Source organism: Sceloporus occidentalis, unplaced genomic scaffold (genome assembly GCF_023333645.1).
Source record: "Sceloporus occidentalis isolate IW3139 unplaced genomic scaffold, rSceOcc1.0.p SCAF_2, whole genome shotgun sequence".
Taxonomy (NCBI): domain Eukaryota; kingdom Metazoa; phylum Chordata; class Lepidosauria; order Squamata; family Phrynosomatidae; genus Sceloporus; species Sceloporus occidentalis.
In genome coordinates, this window is record NW_028316982.1 from 115231190 (window position 1) to 115251291 (window position 20102).

Genomic DNA, 20102 nt, shown 5'->3' on the forward strand with positions numbered 1-20102 from the left:
TTGCTAATGGAACTTAAATTTTACTTCCTGGATTTTAAAATACTTTGTATCCCAGTACCACATGGCCAGAATATGCTGGTCATCAATCATCATAATAAATTTCATTCATTTCACATGGCCTGCATATTCCTCCATATCATTTGAACTCAGAACAACACCAGCAGTATCTTGACAAAACGCAGGCCTGTAACTAATATTGTCATTTCCCCCCTCATGTATGATTTTTAACACCTTTCCCTGATGAAGAAGCCAGTGGAATTTTAATGCCTGTAACATGAACTTTGTCCATTTTGGTTGGCCCAAGAAAGGTATCTTTCTTTTGTGGATTTTGGATGTTATTGTACTTCCCTATATGGCCAAAATGGCTACCCTTCAATATCATCTTCTTAGAGCAATGGATTTTTTTTTTTTTAAAAAATAACAACCCAAATTATAATTTGTTGAGTTGAACTGAATGTGTTCCTTTTGAGGTGTGTATTGTATTTACTGTAACTTATTGTATTTGATGTAATCCTACACTACATGGTCAGGGCAGACAATGTTGGTGGCTGGTGGCTATCATCGCAGTGGGGATTGTAAATCCACTCTGGTTTTCAATTTGACCTCTAAAAACACTATTGGACTGGAATAGGGGACCCCGAGTCCATGGTTGCCATCACTGGATGCCAGGTGCAGTATGGTTTGCTGTGGCTCAGTGACTGTGCCAGTTTAGAAGCAACTAATTATCATGCTGAATGAGTCCCTTGTGTAATATAAATGCATGAAATCTTGACAACAGCTAAATTTATGTTTAATAAAATATAAGAGCATTTGATATTTATACTCAGACATCTATTTATTTCTTAATGTCATAGAAATGTTGCCAATTATTCAAGTCCACAGAAAGATAAAATCCATGCCCCCTCCAAAACAATCCATGAAGATCACCTATCACATTACTCTTGTGATCAAAATATCTAAATGTGCATTTAAACATCATGTTTCTGTTTTGTTTCACATCTCATTTTGTAAGGATTTCATCATCTTTGAGAAAAAGTAATATAGAAATCTTTATTTAATTTTTAAATCAACATCCAGCAGTCTTGGCAATCTTGATCTTCTTCACTCCACATGCCATGTCTGCACCAAAAATTCATCAATTCCATAACAGGCAACAGATTCTACCATGCTTACACTACTAATTTAATGATGGCTTTGTACCTAATTGACCATTTCAGCTGCCACAAAGACCACTGTGACTTGTTGTCCTGTGACAACTGATGTATTAAAATCCCCAGAACCCACAACAATTACATTGGCTCATTTTTTGTAATTCAGAATTTTGTAATGGAAAAATGTATTTAAAATTCACAGACAACGAGACGATACTGGTTACATTTTTTGTCATTCCAGCCTCCATCGGTGTGCATCTCAACACAATTTTCTTTTCCCTTGCCATTTGGTTCATACCGACGCCAGTTGGTATAATTCATAGCTGTCCCATCCAAATACTCAAATTCTCCTCGAACAGTGCTCTCCTTGATTCCCAGGTAAGCATATTGATTTATCTCTTTCACAATCTCCAAAACAGCATTATTCTCCATGTCGTTCTTGGGTGTTGCAACAGACCCCCCAGAATAGTTGCATGTCTGGAGTGTGGTTTCAAAATCAACCACTTTTTCATTAGTAACAAATATTTTGTTTCCTGCTTTATGTATCATTCCTTTCAAAGCAAGAACTGCAAGAGAGAAGACAATCCATAATTATTTATTATTTACTATTACAACTGACATTCATACATGGAAGTCATTTCATTTGCAGCCATCATCTAATGAATGTAAGGATTAAAAACTATAGATCAGTAAATTTAAAGTACACAGTGGGCCCTTGGTATGTGCTAGGGTTTGGTTCCAGGACTCTCCCCACTTTGGATACTAAAATCCATGGATGGTCAAGTCCCACTAAATACAATGGCATAGTTTCCCTTATATAAAATGGCAAAACTAAGGTTTGCTTATTAGAATGAACATATATGTATGCAAGGGGTTGTTCCCACTTAAGATCTGAAACGATTTAAAATACGTTTTTAATAAAATCGATTCAAAATAACACTGTTCTTATCCCGCTATCCGAATCGCTTTGTTCATCGTTCCCATCTGGTTATTTAAATCGAAGTTTTTACCTGCAAGCGTTCCTACTTGGCATGAAATCGGTGTTTAAATAAAGCGATTCTTCCCCTCCATACCTTATTTGGAGCTGTCAATCAATAGTACGTCAGAATGACGTAACGTTAATCCGGAATATTTGGAAGCGATTTATCTTTTGACATCGTTTCCATTTCATTGACTGTTTGTGAATTTAGCGAATTTAGGAAAGCGAATTTAAGAAACCCAAGCTCTTTCCAGAGGAACTATGGGATAGGTTTTCCATGACAGCATCCCCTCTTCATGTCTCCCAAAAGACAGCCAGGGAGAATCCCTTCAGAGAGCACAGAGATCAATGGGAGAGGCTTCTGGCAAAGCGAAGCTCTTTCCAGAGGAACTATGGGAGAATCCCTTCAGAGAGCCCAGAGATCAATGAAGGAGGCTGCTGGAAAAGCAGGGAGGAAGCACTCTTCCCAAAGATTCTCTTTCCAGGGTTGGAGGAGAAGGCAGATTCCATTTGAGAAAGGGAGGGAGAAAGGCTCTATTCCCCCCCCCCCATTGATTAGAGCCCTTCCCTGCCTGGGCGAGATCAGATGTCTCCTCGCGAGGAGCCATCCCTTCCCTGCCTCTCCTCCGTTAGAAATGGGCTCTCCCCACACAGTGGGGAGGTTGCAATCCACCGGGGGAAGCCTTGAGCAGCCGGGACTTCAGGTGTTTAAAGCGCTGAAGAGATTAAGCGCCTGTAAACCATTAAAATAAAAAATAAAAATAATCCTTATCTCTTATTGAAAGACCACAGCGGACAAAGGGGTGAGGGAAGCAAAAATGGCGACAGCCAGACGGATGGGGACAGAAAGGGCAACTCCCCCAAGGACAGCCCCATTGCACTCCGCTCCTCCCATTCATCTAACGCAATTTCAAAGGCTGTCGTTCCTATTTAAATGCCCCGGTTCCTAAATCGAATCAATGGAAAAACGTAGGTCGGACCCTAGTGTTTTTTTAACATGCGTTAAATGAGGAAAACTCGATTCAAAATTTTATTCCGCTCTACAATTCGATTTGTAGTGGGGACGATTGCGGGTTGCTCTAGAACCGTTCTAGGTTTAAATCGGATCCTAATAGGAACGCCACTCCTTGGATTCGATTCAGAACGCGGGGTTTCACCTAGTGAGAACAACCCCTAAGTATTTCAAGCTGTGGATGGTCGAATCCATGGATAAAAAAATCTATGGCTATGGAGGACTGACTGCTGCATGAAACATACATTTCATTTTAAATACCTACTGCACCTTTTAAAACAGCTTAAAGCAGATTTCTAGAATCTTTTTTTCTTTAAGCACATGCTTCTGAAAACATTTTTTCTCAAAATTTACTTATTAGAAATACAGTCTAACATGCTTTCTGATTGGCCATCTGTCAGGGATGCTTTGATTGTGATTTCCTGCATGGCAGGGGGTTGGACTAGGTGGTCTTTATGGTTTCTTCCAACTCTATGATTCTAAGAACTTTGTTGGAACAACCAGGAAGCATAACATTTGGTTAATAGCAAAATTCATAAAATCTCAAATATTACTTTGGGATTTTCAATGTCTTCACACCAAGATTAGAAAAAGAAAATGAAGTCTTGGCCAAAGATGAAGAGAAAGGGGAGCATAAAAAGCTTGTACAATGAAAAGGCAAGCAGACAATAAAGAAGAAAAAAAGATTTCCAGAAGTATATTGCCAGAAACTTTAAGATCATTGATAAGTAAAATTAAAGGCATCATATGAAGAAAACCAGATAAGTAGGCACTTGGACCATTGATGACCACTACATGTCCAAGAAGTGAAATTAGTTAGGAAGGAAGACAAAGAATCCTTAGAAAAGCTGTGTCTGCACTGCAGAAGATGTTGGGCAGACATCTTTGTCTATACTGACATTTTCAGGAAAAAAGTTTGATAAAACGGAGCAAATGGTGATGACAAAAGACTGAATTCTGTACTTTACTGATGAAACAAGAACACTGAAAACAAATGAATCACTAGGTGTAGATGGTATCCATCTGAATTATTTACTACTAGCAATCTACTGGTTTGACTAGCATACCTGGTGGTGCAGTGGTTAAATGCCTGTACTGCAGCCATTCACTCGAAACCACAAGGTTGCGAGTTCAAGACCAGCAAAAGGGCCCAAGCTTGACTCAGGCTTGCATCCTTCCGAGGTCGCTAAAATGAGTACCCAGACTGTTGGTTGCAAATTAGCTTACTTGCTAATTAGCTTACTTGCTGTTCACCTCTATGATCTTTGGAATAGCGGTATATAAATAAAACAAATTATTATTATTATTATTATTATTATTATTATTATTATTATTATACCAGAGGATACTAGTTTACAAGATGATTGGAAAATTATCAATGAGATTTTAAAAAAAGGGGGGGGGGGAATCAAAAGATGATCCAGGGAAATTGAAAGATAGCTTGTGAACTGAAAAGAATTAAGACAGACAAAAGGAATGTCTTATTCACATAGTGAATGAAGTATGTTGATGCTTGGACAGTTGGGGAATAAGGCTGAAAAAAATGCTTCACTACTTATGGTCTACTTATGGGGTTAACCTATGCAGTTGGTTGCAAGCTGTTGGAACAGAATGCTAGACTTAGGGGCTAAACAGACTGACCAAAAGGGCCAGCGTAGGTGTGGAGTGGGGGCATGGGGGCTGCATGATGCATGCCCCGACTCTGCCCTCTAGCTGCCATTACGCCACCTGCCTGACTGCATGGTGGGCGGCATTACAGTGCTCCTTTGGTGCAGTGTGTAGATACACTCCTTTGGTGCAGCGTTCAGCATCCTGTTAATAGGTCTGAGTGTTTTCCCCACAGATGTTGATAATAATTTGAAAAATTACCACTGTGTCCTCTTAATTTCACATTTGGTTTGTAATTTGAAAAATCTGTTAGAACAAAGGCAACAGAGAGATGCAAGCAAGCAAGCAAACAAGCAAACAGATCCAATGGGAAGTGAAGTCTCTCTAAACATCTTAATCACTCTTAAACACTGTTATTTATCTCTGTTATTTACCTCTCTAAACTTACCTATGAGGTACAGTTTCACATGATCATTTGCACATATTGTTTAAAAAGTATTAGGAAAAGCACAGAGCAAAGGAATTCATAAAGAGTTTACCTCCTTCAAGACTCAAGATTCTTTGCTTCAAACTTCTAAGGATTTCCTGCACTTCAGGATCAAGAAAAGCAGGACGGCCTGCATATTGATATAAAAAAGAGAACACTTCATTTGAATTGCATAGCAAAGTCGATGTCTTTGGTATAAATATTGTCTGGACTAAGTATGTCCAGCATAGGATAATTAACTTCAGTTTCTCAATGCTCACTGAATAATATCTCAGCCCAGCTTTTCAATGATCATTGAAAATTCATCAGTGACCCCTTATGAATTTCCCAGAGCTACTGGAGAATATCTTCAAGAAGCTATTTCCTGAGCATTGAAACTAGAAAGCAATTTCCCTATTTCTTTTTTGTTATAAGCTTGAAGAAACACTCATAAAACTGTCATTTCAGTTTCTTTTGTCCAATATTAGATGTGTGTATGCATGTATAGCTTCATCACTTTAACATTTCTAACTTGTGTTCTATGTGAAGCCTAATCTTCCATTAAAGGCATTTTGGTTAGTGAGCATGTGGCAAGAATATTGTTGTTAAGTGCCATCTAGTGGACTTCGACTTATGATGACCCAATGAATGAGAGCTTTCAAAGTCACCCTATCCTCAACAGTCCTTCTCAGGTCTTACAGACTCAGGGCCATGCAGTGGTGTCATTAGGGAGTGAGAAGGTTTGGCACGCACTGGGTGACATTCCAGAGGGTACATCTAGAGGGACTGAAACAACTGTATTGTATTGTACTTCCTGTTGTACACCGCTTTGATCTAATTTGGAAAAGCGGTATATAAATAAACATTATTATTATTATTATTATTATTATTATTATTAATTGCTGGGCAAGCAAGAAATGTAGTTCACTCCTCCCAGCACTGGGTGACACCAACCCTAGTATTGCCATTGGGACCATGTTTTTTGTGATTGAGTCTATCAATCAGTAATGAAATTTTCCTTTTTTCCTATTGCCTTCTACATTGCCAAGTATCATTGTCTTTTCTAGTGAGTCATAGAAGAAATCTGCATGAGAAAGACAGTTATATGAACTGTTTCCAGGACACTGTGATAATGTCTGTCATGGGATTGATAGAGATATATTGTTCTTTATGGAGCATTAGCTATACAGTATCAGTTAGAAGACAACTTTTAGTCTGCACTTAATTCTTAACAAACAGCTGAACACTCCAGAAATAAGGATCACTTTCAAACTACATAACTATAGCACTATGATTCTCTAGTAACTGCCATGGCAACATCCTGTGAAATCACAAGACTACACTTTAAAGAAGGGCATTTAAAATTCTCAGCCAGAGTGTTTGCTCCACTCCCTTTCTTTTGCCATGAAGAAAGGAGTAGGCCTTGATTATGTTTAGGTATTTGGGCTAAGTTTTAAAAGTACTAGCTTTCCTACACAACGTTGGCTTGAAATTCCAGAACAAGGAATGAGTGCAGTGCATCTAAGCAACATGAGTAGCCATGAAAATATGGGAACCCTTCCAGTAGGTTGAGAGGGTAGATAAACTTTTCTCTCATAAGCATTATTTGGCCATCACATATGTTTTTAATAAAATCATCTTGTGAACCAGTATCTTGCTCCAGTTTTGGTTATTTGTAAATCTTCTTGAAGAATTTTGAATGGTTTAGGCTTTAGATTAATATAGGCATCACCATAATTTTCAGAATGCCCCCTTTCCACCCCTGTTGACAGAAGCAGTTATTTCACCAAAAAAATCATTGGATTTTCCTCATAATCTGTATATTTTTATCACTCTAATGCAAAGATGCAGTCCCTGGATAACTAAATTACACAAAGGTCACCCATCCCCTTTTTACCTTCTGATCCAGGCTCCCCTCTCTCTCCTTTTTCTCCTGGTTCACCTTTCAGCCCTTGTGGACCAGGAAGTCCATCTCTTCCAGGAGCACCAGGCAGACCATTAGGAGGGCCTATAGGACCTAAAAGAGAAAGAACAAAGGGTGGGGGGGGGGGTTAGTCTTTTCAGGACTTTGTCAAATGCAGCTTTTAAACCATGATTAAAGCAGGAAAAATAGTCCTTTTGGTGATACTGATCACTTGACGTTGCCTCCAAAGCATGGTTCAGAGATACATCCTTCTTTATTCACAAGGAAGTTGCACGAATGGGCTCCCAATCATGCATTTATTCCATTAATCCCACCATACAATAAAGCCTCCTGCTGCAGACCCCCATTGGGCAGGTTGTGGTCTCAGTGTCTTCTCCTCTTCCCCACTCCCCCTTCCCCTACTTGCCCCAAGCAGGCTAGTTTTCTCTTTTCTCCCCTCCCCCCAAACCACAGTGCCATAAATGCTAAAATCAATCAAATAGAGAAATAAACAACAACAACAACAACAACAACTCAAAAGGCAGGTTAAGTAAGGCATAATGGGTTAAGAGGAAGTCTGGGAAAGAGAGTCCATGACAGACAGTCTAGTAGCTGAAGGGATAAGAAAGCTCTCAAAACAGAATGCATCCAGCCTCTTTCTCTAATATGACTGAAGTGAGAACAGGGCTCATGTGATAAACCATAGTGTGAAGATATTCTAGACCCTGAAGTGATAGAAATCTCCCCACCTAATCGCTAAAATACGAATAAGTAACAATCAACTGATATATGAACACAAGTTACTAAATTGCTGGATACCTTATTTTACTTCATGTTTTAAGCACTTGAAAGAAGGTGCAGATGACTTCCAAAGTATTTTTCTATTGTTTATCAAGATTTGTCATTCTTTCCCAAATATTTTAAAAATATTTTTAAACCTTTGAAAGGTTCAGTGAATTTATCTTTGCACTATAAAAATGGATCCCAGTAAGAGATTTGAATTAATGCATTGTCCAATCGTTTGTACAGTCGACAGATTCATCCATAGATTCTACCATCCACAGCTTGCAAATATTTCAGGTTCCCCCCCCCCTCCAAAAGCTAACCTTGAGTTTGCCATGTTATATATGAGGCATTTTATTTAAATTTTACCCTGCCATTTTATATTATAAGACTTGATCAGCCACAGATATCGGTATCCATGGGGAGTCCTGGATATTTTTTTTCCCAGGTCCCTACTTGCCATGGAAACCTCCTAGGTAACCTTGGGCAAGTCACCTCTTTTAGCATCAGAGGAAGACAAAGGCAAACCCCCTCTGAACAAATCTTGCCAAGAAAACCCTGTGATAGGTTCACCATAAGTTGGAAATGACTTGAAGGAACACACCCAAGTAACAAATAGTTTGGACAGGTCCTATATTATATGTTACACTTATATTCTGCCTTTATCCTCTCTCCTATGGTATTCAAGGAAGTTAACCACAACTCTCTCTCTCTCTAATGATGATGATGATAATATATATATATATATATATATATATATATATATATATATATTGATTAACAAACAAACAGGCTACAGTACAAGTAAACAAATAGATAAAAAGAAACAACAGCCTCTTTCATTTAAAACTGATATAGATGCTAAAAACCTATCTGAATACAGACTGAGTCTCTCTTATCCAGAAATCCAAAATTTGAAATGTTCCAAAAACCAAAATCTTTTTCATAAGTGGATGAGATACTGACACTTTTGCTTTCTGAAGGTTCAAGGTACCAAAGCTTTGTTTCTTGCATAAAATTATTAAAAATATTTTATAAAATTACCTTCACACTAGATTTATAAGGTGTATATGAAGCATAAATGAATTTTGTGTTTTGTCTTGGGTCCCAGTTCCATGATCTCTCTCTCTATATATATATGCAACTATTCCAAAAACCAAACCCAAACCCAAAACTGAAATCCAAAACACTTCTGGTCCCATGTATCTTGGATAAGGGAGATCCAATCTACTAGCAAGGTCTTTATCTAGCAGTGGAAGGAGTGCAGGGAGAGGGCCAAGTTAATCTCGGAATAGAAGACATTGTGCATGAAGTATTTACCTGGAGGTCCTGGATCACCTTTCATGCCATCCCTTCCATCTCTTCCAGGCATGCCATTAGCCCCTGGGGTCCCTGGGATTCCTGGAACTCCTGCACATTTGTCTTCTCCAAGACACAGAGAGAAAAGAGCTGCTACTATTACTGCCACATAAAGCATCAGCTTCATTTTGGACCAGCTGGAAAAAGAACATGCATTTAAGTTGTACAACGTGATTCCTACAAGATTAACTAATCATCTTACCTGCTGAAATATATTAAAAATGAGTAGTTTTCATTTTCACATATTTTGGTAGCATTGATTCAGTTATGCTCATCTTGAACAAGAGGAAAAAAAGTAATAATCTCTAGACCATAGTAGTACAAACCAAAAATAATGACAATGCAAGGTGTTCTAAGGAAATATCTAATAATAACAGTTGCAGCTAGTAAGGCTGATAGCTAAATGCTAATTGAAGTCATACTGCTATTTCTGAGTTTACCTTACCTTGCTATACGAATATAACCTAAAGGTAGCATTTCAGATAACTGAATTTATACAGAGTTAGGGCATAGGTGGTTTCATAATTAAGTGGAAATTTGATATACCCTCCTGAACGTAGAATGTAGAACGTAAGTTAGATAAGGGTGGGTTTGAATGAATCTTTGTTTCACTTAGGCACTTCATTGACTCAGGAAATACTTCAAACAGTGTGAAGGACCATATGATGATGGTATCTGCCTTTTTAAGAAACATCTTAAAAAAACATCTTTTTTTGGAAAGCAAGAGAGTTCTTTAATAAAATGTGAAGGAAAATCCACCTGCTTACTGGAAAAGATGAATCTCTCTGCCTGTACTGTACATGCTCATCTTGTCCTTACATCTTGGGACAGGTTTTCTGTCACATCGACTCCAGTAGTTTAGGACCATGGGGTACATGTGGCCCCAATTCTTGTGTGTGTCTTCCAAGCCATGCAAGATACATCTAAAGACCATGGACTGTTCCCCCTTTAAAAAAAAAATCAGGTGAAGATCCATATGAAATTTCTAAAACCATTTCCAAAGACCACGGGAATGTGACAGATTAGTTTCATTCATCCCATCACCTTACAAATCACCCTCCCCCCCATACACAAAAGGGGATGAACATCAGCTAAAAGTCAAGTTAAATCAAAACCAAGACGTGATGAAAATAAAAGTAAAAATCAAAACTGTGATGGCCAACTCAGGGCCTGGGTTTGAAGGCAAGCATTGGTCTCTGCTCTTGGTGCAGTTTCCAACCTCAGTTCTAATTGTTTCCAAAATCTATCTCTTGAGAAAAAATTCTTCCTATGTTGATTTTATGCCTTTTTTAGTCATGGAATTTCTGATTATTGTAGAGGCATATTTTAAGGTGCCAACACAGTTAGACTCTAGAGGCCTTAGAGTCAAACACACAGTAACCCTCTTCCTATTTATATGTGAAAATGTAATATGTACTTTTCTTTGATATATGACTTGTAAATGGAATGTAAATATGAAATAAAGCATATTTTAATTAAAAAAATGGAACATGAACTATCAGGTGAATTTATTTTATGTTGAATAGCTGTTATACAGAAGACCTTCTCAGGATTTAGGATATCCCTGCCCTATTCTTCAGTCCAGGAGTGGGAGTTGGCAGATGGTACCGCTATGTGACTAAGCAAAAGCAGAAAACAAATACATAATTTTAGGCCAAGACAGTCCATTCTAGAAATGTCACAGTATGTATTGGTTTTATGTTTGTTGTTGTTGTTGTTGTTGTTGTTGTTGTTGTTGTTGTTGTGTGCCTTCAAGTCATTTCTGACTTACGGTGACCCTATCATAGGGTTTTCTTGGCAAGATTTGCCTTTGCCTTCCTCAGTGGCTGAGAGTGTGTAACTTACCCAAGGTCACCCCATGGGTTTAATGGCTGAGTGGACAATTGAATCCTTGTCCCCAGTGTTGCAGTCCAACACTCAAATCTCTATGCCAGGCTGGCTGTCCAAGATGCAAAAGAAGTTGATATAAGGTGAGGCAAAATGAATGGGATGGAAGCATGGTTTGTAAGTTTGTCCTTACACTCCTCTGCATTTTCCCCAGTGACTCAGATAGTAGTTACTCTCATGGCTTCTTAAATTATTTTCTGGATCTTATCTTTTTGCTATCATTTCTTAAAAATTGAATATTTTATTTGTTTTATAACAATAATATAAATAAAGAATACAAAAATAGCAAAAGGCCTTGAAGCATCATATAAAAACTGTGAAGAATAACAATCTGGGTGGAGGTAGTATCAGTAACCAAGATTCTAAAACTGTCACTCAAGCTTTGCTGGTTGGTGGGTTCAGAGTTAAGGTGTCCTTCCAATGGGAAATCTGGTGGGCAGGAGGTCCGATGTCAGGGGAGTTGTTCTTAATGTGGTCAATAAGAATTGATCAGTCTTTAAAAACGGTGTTTGATTTCCTTTGTCTATTGCAGAGTCTGAAGGTGTCAGGAAGTTTTTCCATTAACCAAACCTTTGTCCACCAGTCAGCTATTTGTACACTCCTTGTTTTCCAGTTTCTTGTGATTATATTCCTAGCCGCTGCAATAAGAAATGTGATGAGTTTGCAATGTTTTAACTGACGGTTTCTTTTACTGTAGATGGACAACAAAAGGCCTGGACAAAAAGTTACATTTTGTTTTATGATAGAAGAAATTTGCGCTATGTAGTATAACATTCCAAAAGTTTTTGATTTTAGGACAGTTCAGCCACATGTGCTCAAATGAGCCAGCAGTGTCACAGCCCCTCCAGCATTTTGGTGAGGCATTCTTTATTATCTGAGATAATCTTACAGGAGTTAGGTACCATTTATATATTAATTTTAGTGTTGCCTCTTTTGATAATGCTGATCTTGATTTATATAGAGGTGAGGTCCAAATACATTCCCATGTGGTTTCAGAGATATCAAAATTCAGGTCTGATTACAACATTATCCTGGCCAATTGATTGCTGCCATAAATGGATTGTATTACATTTTTGTAAATGACAACTATCTCGCCTTTTCATCCACACCCCTTTTCCATGCAAAGTGTTTCATAAAGTGTCATGGGGTGAGGGTAGTTCTCATAAAATAAGATTCAAAGCAGTTAGAACAAGTCTCTGAAGCTTAAACATATCTGCTAGTACCCCACTAGGGCAGATACCAGCCTTTGCCTAGGAGGTTTTTGGCTAGGCCATATCCTAGGGTGATGTCTACAGATGAGCAGAGTGAGACTGAAGAATCCTAGGTGGCAGGGTAGACTGAACAATATACAGTTACAGTTAATGGGATGGATACCATTTATTATAAATTATTTTATATTAGTGTACTTCCCTGTAAAAATATTTTTACAGGTAATATTTTGAAGGGGAAAAAAACCTCCTTAGCTTTGCTGTGATAGATTTCAGAATGCATAAAGAATGTTTGTGTATGGGGAAATATTAGGAAGTATTTTTTTGTGTGTGTCATTTACCCTTACACAATCTGAAATGATACAATTCATTTTTTCTACAGTCTCAGGATCCTGCCATCTCATTTTCCAAATAAGGCCATGGTTCCTTAGAATTCTTCCTTACAAATTAGGCCAGAAGGTTGGGCCCAGGAAAGGACAGTTCTCATAACATTCCAGTCACAAATGAATTGAGCTGATAATTTCAGCATGAGTAGATAAGATGATGGTTAAGGAAATACAAAGGGTTTGGATTTGTACTGACCACTCCTGTATTTGCACATAGTTTCATAAGCCACTTGGTGTAATCATGTACCTTAAGGGTCAATTAGCATCTGAAAATGTCTCACACATTGAGAGATACAAAGTTCTAGGGTACTGTCGGTTTCCAGAGAAACAATAACCCTCAGCTTTGTGGTGAATGTAAAGAACAAAATGTCCACCTGTGCAGAGGGCTCCTTCTATGCGTTCCTGTTGATTCAGACAGAGAAAGAACATTCGCCTGACCTTTAGCTGCTGAAGCTCAGGTTCTCTTGGCACAAAACACTAAATGAAAAGAATGCTTCCAGAAATCCATGGAAATAGTAACAAACTGTATAAAATCCTAATTTATTTTATGGGAATCTCTTCTTCAATAAAGAGCAGGTCCTCAAAGTTACCTCATACCTTTCTTGTCACCCTGACAGGCTAGCCAATTGGGGATCCCAGTATTGTGCTAAGGATGAGAGATCTCAGTTGAACCAGACAGCAAGAAGTCTTCACTTTAATTTGTCTAGGGCGTATTTAAGGATCTGTACTGATGATGTGGGGTCAACCTACTGAATTGGGGATAAGAGATCTGCTTCCAGGCAATATACTGTGAATGTGGTGTTGATCTCAACTGCAAGAGGTTTGGCAGGAGCCAAAAGGATTGCCTGGCCTCCTTTTGTAGCAATTAGTCTTGGTGAATGTGAGAGTGAGCCAGTTTGGTGTAGTGCAGTGATGGCAAACCTATGGCACACATGCCAGAGGTGGCACTCAGAGCTCTCTCTGTGGGCACACACGCTGTCGCTCTAGCACAGAATTTGCCAGAGTTTCTTACTAGAAAGCCAGAGAGACATGGCACTTTGCAATAAATAAGTGGGGTCTGGGTTGCAGTTTGGGCACTCGGTCTGTAAAAGGTTCACCATCACTGGTGTAGTGGTTTGAGTGCTGGACTACAACTTTGGAGATCAGGCTTTGATTCCCAGGTCAGCCATGAAACCCAGTGGGTGACCTTTGGCAAGTCATATGCTCTCAGCATATGACATCCCATGAAAAATCTTGCCAAGAAAATCTCATGATAGGTTTGTCTTAGGGTCACCATAAGTGACTCAGAAATGACTTGAAAGCAAACAGACAGAACAACAACAAAATGTGAGTTATAGTAATACATCTCAGAAGCACAGTAAGCAGTGTTCACAAGCAGAAGGCGAGTAACAACCACTCCTACCCACACAAGGCCTAGCAGAGAAATAACTCAGCTTAATCTTCTTTGAAAGGAAGGAAGGAAGAAAGAAAGTTTACTTATAAATTATAAAAGATTGCGTATCACATCATAGTGATCATGTGCTCTTGAAACATAGAGGAGAGAGAACTGAAGACTGAAAAATGGAAGATGAGCAAACTCAGACTGATACATGCTATGCTTAATCACTTAGAGAGGCATGCAAATTAACAGCCACTTTGTACAGACATGCTAGGTTGCTGCTTCTAACACTTTGGGCATTGGGATAGATCTACTAGTGTGCCTCCTTTTCAACTTTGGATATTCCTGTAAGGAATCATGGGAGTGAAGCAGGGCAGGGGTAAAGCCAGCTTAGGGCTGTTAGCTTGTCTCACTCCCAGATGGTGGGAGGTGAACCAGACTGGCTCAGAATGATGTGATCCTTCATTACTGCCATCCCATTTTTTCCCCCAAGCAGGAATACTCAGGATGAGGCTTTATCAAATATCAGGAAGGTCATCCAATAAAAAGATCAATTTCAGTGCTGCCAATGATCTAACAGCTATTATCAACAACATTTGTAGTCATGTTTTGCTTCCAGAAAAACATGCTTTTTCCTTCTGTTGATCTTGTTAACCACTTGCCACCATGTCCCATGGGGAAGTGGATCAGATGCCAATATTTTCATGCAGTATCAAGGCATTTTAATTTAATAACAATGGTGGCATGGTTTTGGCATTGGTACAGAAAGACACTGAACCAATTACTAAGCTGAAAATTGTCCTGAGCCCTGATATTGCGCTGTTATCGCTAAATATTTTTTCACAGATGCTTATAAAAAGGTGTCCTTCATGAGGAGCTGATCACTTTTTCCTGGTGGTGGCAAGATGAGAACTAGCATAGAGGTGGAAGGAGAAATCTCAAATGATTAGTGATGCAAAAGTATTTTTGTTCTGTCAGGGAAATTGACTCTGTGAGCTGCACTCTCTTGAGGACAATCAGTCAGGACTCATTCAAAGTACAGGGTACTACTTTATTCTCCTTACAATATAAAGGACCAGAAAGGAAAAAAAGGCCCTAGAAATATTGAGACTTTTCAGTTCTTTTTAGTTGGTATTTACCAGCATATTCATAGTTTTTACCCAAACTCTTTCTTGAAATATCCCAGGTTTCCCTCCTTCCCCTCCCTTGTGTTTTTTCTCCTTCCCCTCTCACTGATCACATCTTGACTCAGGCAACATTTCAGAAATTGACTTGAATCAGTTTCTACTGATGTCTTTTTAATGCTTTAGCAGTTTTAGGGGTCATTCCCACTTGGGGTATAATTGTGTTCTAAGCCATTTCCACCCCACTATGCAAGACGATTCCAAAAGGTCCCTCATTCTCACTATGAAAAGGGACCTTTTGAAGAATCACTTTTTAAGCTGGGAACGCTTGGCGTTCCCATTACTTGGAGCCAAGGAAGACAGCAGCCCTTCAGCCAGTGGCCCCCCAACCAGAACTCCTTCAGAAGGCTGCGGCCCCAACCGGAACCTCTCCCTCCCTCCCTCCCTCCCTCCCCCACAGGTTCCTCCTTCTCTGCCGCTGCTTCCCCGGTGCTGCCTTCTGGTGCTACAGAAAAGCGTCCTTTCTCAGAGCTCTCCCCAGGAGACAGGGTGAAACAGGCCCTGAGAAGGGAAGGCTCGGCATGTCTTCTGCTTCTCAGCCCTTTCTAGAGCTTGGGCTCACTCCCACTGAGGGTGTGCTTTCAGTCTCCTGGCAGTGTTGACAGTGCTGCCAGGAGTCAAGAGCACACTGCAGGTGCGAGGCAGGCCCTGGATGGGGCTGGGAGGCCCGGTGCACTCTGCATCTGTGGTGTCTTATACTCTGTATAATCTTTGTAAATAGTTAAGTAACAAGGGCATGTTACAGAGCACCCAAAATGGGCGCTCTTCCGGCGCCGCCGGTTGCTGCATCCGGGAACCGCAGCAGTCAAACCACGTGGTTCCCGGACGCAACGAAAAGAAACCGCAAAAAGCGGCTTCTCTTTTTGCACCCCAGGAGTGGCACCGCAAGTGGCCAATGGTGCACTTGTGATGTCACTTCCATCACGGGATGTGTCAAGATGGCGGTGCCCGTGTAGAACGGGTGCCGCCATTTTGTATGTCCCCAGGATGAACTAGGGTTAGGGGTGTGCGTAAAGCATGCCCTTTCCTAACCCTAGTACGTCCTGGGGACGTACTTTACGCCCATGAGGAATGGGCCAAAGATTAAAGAAACCTCTTCTTGAGAAAAACCTCGTTGTCCTGAGATTCATTCCTCTGTGAGAGAAAGTTGGCAACGCAACTAAGATTCTTCACAGACTTTGCTTGTGTTTGCCTTGACAAGGGTTATGAACCCAGCACACACCTTCCTGACTTTCTTAGTGAAAGTTATCTTAGATAGTTCCAGTGTAAGACAAACAGAAAGCCATTTTGGAATTTAATTTTTGGAAAATATTGGGTTATTTTAACTTGGCTGACTTGGAAAGTGGGAATCAAAAGTCCTTGATAATGATAGGAGTTCCCTGAGAATTCCTCACTGTGGTCCATTTATTGCTGCAAGGTTCTGCTCTTTTCACTTTTGTCCCTGTGGGATGCTTGAAGAAATAGAAATTAGGGAGCATGCAAGGGAATCCACAGAAAAAACAGGAGACATGACTCAAGATGGTCAAAGTGCTGTTTCATAAACAGAAAGGCTTATGTGTACTCTTAAGGCCTTCTTCAGAGGGGTATATAGAAACAAACTGCATAAATTATGGAACTCTCAAACTCCTTACTAGACAAGTGAAAACCACTCAGTGTCTCCCATCAACTAGCATTGAGAGCATTCAAGGATATACTAGGCCACTGTGAATGAGAGATGATAAAGTAATTATTCAAGATAATGATACAATGATGGATTGATGGTGCATGTGCTCCATGGGGCAAATTTATTCCAATGCTTGCATGCTTCCTGCTCTGGGATGACAAAATTGGGCTAATCTGCTCGAGCTTTTATAAGCTTTCCTTATATGAGTTCTAGAAGTTGCTTTAGAGTTCTAGAAGTCATAGTCCTAGAAACTGCCAATAAAATAGAAAAGGTAAATTACTGGTTTGCTTAATTTTTAGTGGCAGAAAGGGAGTGAAGGGAAAAACCCATTAGATTCCCAGCTAGAGTTTGAAAGTTATCACATTTCTGGATTTATAAATAAGTGAAGTGAAGTGAAAAGTTTAACTGCTGTGTTCTAGCTATTTACTTCATAGTCTGCTAATTGCAGGAACATTGATCCCTTACTGCCAAAATGTCCCTTACTATCTCTTCTTAAGAAAATCTTTCATGTAAATGCACTACATGTGCTTCCATGCTTTTTAATGTTTACATCAATTGAAAGTGGTGGCGGTGGTGCTTTAGCCTCTTAGATTGGTATACCAGCGGCAAGCTAACCTGGACATGGGAGGTATTTGCCTCAGTCACTCCTGCCATGGCCATATCTGAACTAGATAGACTATTGTAATTAGCTTTGCATAAGTCTGCCTTTGAAGATGGTTCTGAAATTTAAGTTAGTGTAGTATGCAACAGCTCTGATACTGATAAGGTTCCTGGAGCAGAGATTTAAGTTTTCTTTTCCATTTGGGTGCAAGAAGGGTATAACAGTTGTAAAAACAAAATTGGACATGTGGCGCATGAGCTGCACTTTCCCCACACCCCTGGAATCCTTCCATACTATGCAATTATAGTGCTATATTTCACTTTTAACTGCCATGACCAAATCCTGGAGTCTATAGTTTGATAAGACACTAGAGCACTCTGGCTGAAAAGTGTAGTATAGTGGTTTAAGTACTGGACTAGAACTCTACACGACCAGGGTTTGAATCACCATTCAGCCAGGAAAACCCACTGGATGACTTGGGCAAGTTACACTCTCTCAACCTTAGTGGAAGGCAATAGCAAACCCCTTTTTGAATGAATCTTGCCAAGAAAACCCCATGACAGAGTTGCCTTGTGCTTGACATAAAACAGAAGGGACTAGAAGCCAAAAAACAATTTCAAATGCTTGAATTCAATAGGAAATTGCCATAGCAGTCAAACTGGAATCACAGTGCTACAATTGTGTGGTGTGAGGGGCCTCCTGATCTATACCCACATGAATGTGCCTGCAGCTACAGAGGTCTTACTAGTGCTTCCACAAGCTTGAAAAAGAGCCTTTCTAAAATCATGGATTATGCATGGTTTTATTTGGTTTTACTTATGGTTTTACACTAATATGGATAGGTTTTGGTGGTTTTCTCTAGCTATTTCCTTTATTTTATTATGTGGCTTGTGGTGATTTTCTATTCCTGTGTGTAACTAATAATATTAGATGGTTGGGAAGTGGAAGCTTTCCAAAGTTTTATAAACACAAGAAAAGGCACCAATTTAGGGTTGATCTCAGATTGTTCTGTTCTTTGTCCAAGAGATACGTTACACCATCTTATAACACTCCCCCACCTCCCTGCTTATGCAAACGGCTAATCGGAACTCATACAAAAGTCCTATTAGCACCCTGTGTGAGGGCTGAGATTGGTGCTAATACAGCCAATATATAATTAATGCAAAATTAAATGGCCAGCTGGGACACTCCATAAAGTCTAATGGCTGGGAAAAGAAAACTATATCCAACCATTTAAGACACGTTAAAAACAGAGAAAGAAAGAAAGAAGAAAGAAGTGGGAGAAAGAACTGTGTGGTAAGGCAGCTAAGTGTTCCACACACAAATGAGTCATTCTGATAGCATTTTTGGAGGAAATAACACATCATGAAGTGAATCAGGTGCCCTCTGTTATTCCCTCCCTGAGGTTCTTTGAAAAGAACAGTCTGCCAATAACCAACAATTAGTAGTATCACCAGTTTTGATTATATTACTTTTTGTAGAGTAACTGGAGGACTGTGGCCAACAGAATGTTGTTGCAAGGCACCTGGAGTTCAGTCTTTTTCCTCCTTAAAGTACGTACAAGATGTTCACTCTGTTGGTTTTCCTCTGGATTGCTAAATTCACAAGAAAAGATAAAATTATAGGGTGTGTTCTCATCTGAGTCAACAGCTAACAAAGCTATCTTTCAGTACCAAAAAGAAAATGTATTTCCGATTATTGAGCAGTGAAAAGAGTAGGCATGACCAGCTTAAGCTGGCTAAGAGGTGTGAAAAGTTTCTTTTTTTCAACTATAGTTTACAGACTCTGCCAGTTTATATAGCCTCTGATCCCTTCTGGCTACGGGGTGCTGGGGGTTGCAATCCAAAACACAACTTTTTCAGGCTCTGTATCAGGACTTGTAATGAAGGTATTCTCTGCAATGTTCTGCAAAGACAGAAATACCAGCAAGGTTGAGATACAGTCATTCTGTCAGCAGGTCAGTTCCTCACCAAAGATCAAAGCTATGGATATTCTTTTAGTATGATTGTTTATTCAAGTCATAAGCAGCATTCTACATGGCCTCTATCATTAATATTCACATTATCAAGTAAATCACTATGCCATTTCCCGTAGCAGTTTATGTTAAATGTATAAACATAAACAGAAGTAAAATATTGTTTAAGAAGGCATAATCCCACTGGGGTCTCTTGCAAGAAAACTATTGATGAATGATGATGTACTTAAGTTCTTGAATCATGTATGGGCAAAACTTGTATGAAAAGAGATGCTCTTCCCTAGCTGGAAGGGGAACCTTAGATCTAAAGAAGGACTGCAGAAATGTCTCTTAAAAGCTTTGTACATATAGCCCTCTAAATAAGGACTACATTTTGCAAAACAGCCATTCTGGAGATAATGCATGGGGTCGGATTTATTCCTTTTATTCCTACCCTCCCTGTCACATAGATTTAATTTAAAAACTGTTAAGATTTCATTGTGTCAACTACCTCCCACCCCCTTTGTTAAACCAAAATCTCTGGACCATCCACACAGAAAGAATCAGGAAAAAAGTCAGT

General features: G+C 39.5%; 1 protein-coding gene across 2 annotated transcripts; it reads right to left on the minus strand.

Moving 5' to 3' along the window:
• Nucleotides 1-816: 816 nt before the first annotated feature.
• LOC149318902 (pulmonary surfactant-associated protein A-like) lies at nt 817-19201 on the minus strand. Of its 2 annotated transcripts, XM_089510648.1 has the most exons (6): nt 19041-19201; nt 10029-10207; nt 9223-9398; nt 7114-7233; nt 5290-5367; nt 817-1717 (listed from the first exon to the last, which is right to left on the minus strand). In XM_089510648.1, the coding sequence occupies exons 2-6, from the start codon at nt 10193-10195 to the stop codon at nt 1341-1343; spliced, it is 918 nt and encodes a 305-aa protein (XP_089366774.1). In that variant the 5' UTR covers nt 10196-10207; nt 19041-19201; the 3' UTR covers nt 817-1340. The 2 variants fall into 2 exon arrangements, with proteins under 2 accessions (XP_089366774.1, XP_089366776.1); XM_089510650.1 differs by lacking the exons at nt 10029-10207; nt 19041-19201 and adding an exon at nt 9707-9722.
• Nucleotides 19202-20102: the final 901 nt, after the last annotated feature.